Source organism: Montipora capricornis, chromosome 4, assembly GCF_036669925.1.
Source record: "Montipora capricornis isolate CH-2021 chromosome 4, ASM3666992v2, whole genome shotgun sequence".
In the NCBI taxonomy this organism is placed as follows: Eukaryota; Metazoa; Cnidaria; class Anthozoa; order Scleractinia; family Acroporidae; genus Montipora; species Montipora capricornis.
This window is the reverse complement of record NC_090886.1, coordinates 1,086,601-1,091,600: the sequence shown is the minus strand read 5'-3', so window position 1 is coordinate 1,091,600 and position 5,000 is coordinate 1,086,601. Positions and strand designations below refer to the sequence as shown.

Genomic DNA, 5,000 nt, shown 5'->3' with positions numbered 1-5,000 from the left:
GAAGACAGCACCCGCATTCCCTTTGTTCCACAGGGAATCAGATTATTGGACAAGCGATTGTAAATTCTACCTATCAAAACCAAATGAAGATAAAATGAAAATACTGAAGGAAAAGGGAGCCTGCTGGTCTAAGAGGAGACAGACTGCTTGAATGTAGGAAGAAGAGACCTTGCGGCGTGAACGATTGCACCAAATGGCATCACCAGACATTTTGCAAAGACGAAAAAACTGAAACGTCTTCACAAAGGAATCTCCGGATGCGCAAGTGTATGTGAGAATAACATCGCAGACCCTTGTCTATTGCAGATACAGCGAATCCCCACGAAGCGCGGATGGGTCAATGTCTTATGGGATAGCGGAGCTTCACTCTGCTTCATAATTACAAATGACAAAGCAAAAGCCGAGCGACTGAATGGGACAAAAGTTGAACTTTCCATTATCAAAGTAGGAGGAGACAATGAGAAAATCACATCCACCAGATACAAACTTTCATTAATAGACAAACAAGATCAAGAAGTTAAATTTGACGTATACGGAATCGATAAAATTACTTCAGACATACAGAGCGTAAACGTGAACGGAATCGTCCAACTATTTAAAAATATTTCTGAAGAAGATATATCAAGACCATCAGGAACAATCGACGCCTTGATCGGTTACGAGTACGCAGCGCACCATCCACAGAATGAACAAACTTCAGGACACCTCCTTCTACTAAAAAATCGCTTTGGAAGATGTATTGGTGGAACACATCCCCTTATCAAGGAAACGACAAGAAAACATATGCTCGATCACATAAATGTCAAGACAGCAATTGTCCGAGTTGAAGATTTCTATAACATAGAAAATCTTGGGATAAGCTGTTCACCCCGCTGCGGTGGATGTAAGTGTGGAAATGTTCCTTAGGGACCCAAAACTTCACAATAAAGGAAGAAAAAGAATTACATCTAATCGAAAGCAAGCTGGAGTGCAATAAGGAAGAAAAGAGATGGTTGCAGAATATCCATGGATTCGAAATCCCGCCAAATTGCCTGATAATGAAAGGGCTTCTAGGAGAATGCTCATATCAACTGAAAAAAGATTAGCAAAAAATGAAGAACACGCGATAGTTTATTGGAAACAAATTGAAGATATGATCGAACGAGAAGTCACACGAAAACTCCCTCAAACTGGAAAACTACAAAGGGCCAATTCACTACATTTCTCATCATGTGGTTTTGAAACCAGATTCCAAATCAACTCCAGTAAGAACCGTGTTTAATAGCAGCGCACGTTTCATGGGACATGCTCAATGACTACTGGGCTAAAGGACCACAACTACTTAGTGACCTCTTGGGAGTACTCGGGTTCGGAGAAAACAACATTGCAATGATAGGTGATATCAAGAAAATGTATCATACAGTCAAGACCAAAACTATTGAGCAACATACGCATAGATTTTTATGGAGAAATATGGACACCGGAAGACCACCAGACACGTATGTAATACAAAGAGTCTCATTTGTTGACAAGCTCTCGGAAACGATTGCTACTGTTGCATTGAGAAAAACAGCAGAAATGGAAGCAGGTAAATATACCGAAGCAGCTCAGGTCATCAAAGAAAACACGTAGGAGACAGACATAATAGAGCGTGTTCCCACCAAAAAAAAAGCAAAAACACTCGCAAGGGAGATAGACGCTATACTTGACGAAGGAAACTTCAAAATGAAAGAGTGGATTTTCACCGATGATAGAACTGATCTACTCAGAACTATACGCAACGGCGAATCCTCTAAGTACTACGTAAAAGGTATTGGGAGTTGTATGGAACCCAGTTCAAGAACAATTTGTATATAAAATGCACCTTTCGAACCACCTCCAAGAAACAACAAAACGGAAAAACTCGTGATGACGCCAGCAACCCAACGAAAAGAATAATTCTATCACAAGTGAATAGCATTTATGATCCTCTTGGTTTAGCAGGACCATTTACAGTCAGAGCAAAGATTTTAATGAGGGAACTATGGGGGATCGAAAATAAACTAGGATGGGATGATGCAATTCCTGAAAGGTACAAATAATACTGCCGGAAACAATTTTGCCAGGATACATGCTGGGGATGAATAACATCAAAAAATTCAAAAGATGTGTGAAGCCAAATGATGCAGCAAATGAACGACCAACGTTAATAATATTCAGTGATGGATCCAGCAACGCCTTCGGTGCCTGTGCATATGTGAATTTAATGTCTTGCCGCAACCCACGTAGACCTGAGAGATACAATGTTGGAACCTTGGCGATTGTTGCGATTAGCAGTACACAGAACAATAGGCAACTGTAACATCTAACAATATTACTGAAGATGGAAAATTAAATTTCTGGAAAAAAAAAGGTTTCTTTGCAAAATTTCCAAAAAAAAAATAGATGGCAAACATTGTTCCCTGTGGTTCTCGGCATTTTTTTTTTTTTTTTCGTTGAAGTGGAGGTTTCTTTTAAATACTTTCTCCGGTGTCCTCAACTGTAATTGGTCACTGTGCAATCACACTTTAACAGCTTTCGGAATCCCCCCTTTTATCTTCAAGATCTTCCAAAGAAATTATGTAATTCTCTTGAAAGTTAAGTTAATACCTTTGCCTGGAAAGACTTTTCTTTTTTATCACGACCTTGTTAAAGATCAGAGGAGCAACCAATGCTGTTCTACAATTGCTTGGCTCATTGCCACCAGACCAGAAACCTGTTGTTGTCACCAGCAGCAGTGGAAATCATGCACAAGCTCTTGCATTGACTGCAAAGACGATGGGACTTAAAGCTTACATTGCTATGCCATCAAATGCTCCTGCAGTTAAAAAGGCAGCTGTGAAAGGTTATGGGGCAACTATTGTTGATTGTGGTCCAAATACTCATGAGGTGGGTCTGACATAGCATAGGTATTTTCATGACCATCATACATCAATGACAATAACGCACATTCCAACCCCTTTGAAAGAAAAAAGGGTGTTTTTTTTAGGGCCAAAGGCACGAGTTTGTAGGGTGGTCTGACAAATTGACAGGGTTGGAATGTCTGTGATAATATTACTTTCTATTTTGCATTAATTTTGCTAAAATGAGATTTAATATCAACTTGCCTTTCTAAAAATTAAACAAATAAAAAACTAATCATCTTAAAGATCCATTTTTAGTTACTTCATTAAAAATATGTTCAGGCATTAAAAAGTGAACAACTCAGAAACTATACTGTCAAGCAGAAAGATCTATAGGGAAGATTTGGCTGTCTTTGTTCTTGACTGTACAATGTATGTTATTTGTTTCCATCTGCTCCTCTTTAATCTGCAAAGGATTGTTCTGCCAGAAGCTTCTTGTTAGGCTCATCATCCTACTCTTTCCATTACAGGCAAGAGATGCTGCTACTCAGAAGATTATTCAGGAGAACAGTCCCAATGCATACCTTATTCCATCATCAGACCATCCCCACATCATCGCAGGCCAGGGGTCAATTGCTATTGAGCTACTGGAACAGGTTTGTCGATGTTTTCTTTCTACCTAAGAGAAGTACTTAAAGCGAAAAAGATGCTTAAGATAAGCAAAGGTCTTTTGAAGGTTCTTTACATATTTTAACATCACATTTTTTTATTTCTCCACTTAGGAGGGAGGCAAATCTAGGTTAACTAATATTGTGCCCCTTACTACAAAATCAATATTGTAATTGCTAATATGATAAATGAGGAAAAAAGTTAAGTAATTAGTACATATTCTATCTGCAAGGGAGAGGATACACTAATATAAGCTACAAGTTTGTTTCAGAGAAAAATATATTTGTATAATTTACAACATATGAGCATTACTGTTTCAGTGCAGTTTCAAACCGGCTTTTCTAAGAGATTTTGACCATTTTTTAACTGATCAGGATCAGCTTTTTTGAAGCTCTCTTCATTGTATCAGCATCTTGTTACAGGTGCCAAACTTGGATGCAATTGTGGTCCCTGTTGGCGGAGGTGGAATGCTGAGTGGAATTTGTATAGCATCGAAAGGACTGAAGCCTGGCATAAAGATCTATGCTGCAGAGCCTCTAAATGCTGATGATTGTGCAAGATCTTTTGTGGCCAAAGAGAGAATTCTGCAAACCAGTGAGTACAAGCTAGGTCACATAAACAAATCTTGTTCATTGGATAATGTTAATATTTTTTATAATTAATGACCTGCCAGTTTTTTAGCATTAGATCTTGAACAAAGTTACCTTTTTGAAGGCTGACCATACGTTACAAATTTTACACATTTGTTAAAATCACACTTGCAATGTTTTGTTTGTGATGCTCTTTTAATAATTCAAAGCCTTTTACCTCTCATAAGGTTCCCCGAACACAGTAGCTGATGGACTTAGAATTGGACTTGGAAAGAAGACTTGGCCCATCATACGAGACAATGTAACTGACGTCATAACTGTGACAGAAGATGAAATCATATCTGCAATGAGGCTTGTCTGGGAACGAATGAAGCTTATGATTGAGTCCTCTGCGGCAGTGGGTGTGGCAGCAGTGTTATCAGACAAATTCAAAGCACTACCCTTGCAGGATATCAAGAATGTTGGTGTTATATTATGCGGTGGAAATGTGGACCTCGACAATCTCCCATGGAAAAAATAGTGATATCCAACATGATACTTATTTAAAAGGAGAACTGAACTGCATTTTGTTTTTAGTTGTAACCAGATTACTGAGAAAAGGAAGTACGTTTTTGAGTATAGTTTATGACATAAATCTTTTTCTTGCAATGCCCAGAGTGATTATTAAATATATGCAAGAATTTAAGGCCGCTTTATGAGTTATTTTGGGTTTTTATGATATATTCGCTTCAAAGCAGTTCAAATTCTACGCCAAGGGCAGTTCTGATTCTTTTTCTTCGACGCCTTCGATTCAGTGCAGTATACGTGATAGTCTTGACGTGTCTTTCTTCGTCCCAGCTCCGAAACAAATTTTAACCGCTTCTCTGTCTACTTCTGAATCAAAAAGTGTTTTACCCCTCGG

The 5,000-nt window shown here is 38.5% G+C and overlaps 1 protein-coding gene across 1 annotated transcript in view; it reads left to right on the top strand.

Annotated features, from left to right (window-relative positions):
- The window catches only part of LOC138045082 (serine racemase-like), an 8,268-nt gene extending 3,517 nt beyond the window's left edge, over positions 1-4,751 (top strand). Inside the window, exons 3-6 of the mRNA XM_068891457.1 lie at positions 2,653-2,886; positions 3,371-3,496; positions 3,932-4,103; positions 4,327-4,751. Of these exons, the coding sequence (XP_068747558.1) occupies positions 2,653-2,886; positions 3,371-3,496; positions 3,932-4,103; positions 4,327-4,619 (825 nt within the window). The 3' untranslated portion in view covers positions 4,620-4,751. The remainder of the gene's footprint in view (positions 1-2,652; positions 2,887-3,370; positions 3,497-3,931; positions 4,104-4,326) is intronic.
- Positions 4,752-5,000: the final 249 nt, after the last annotated feature.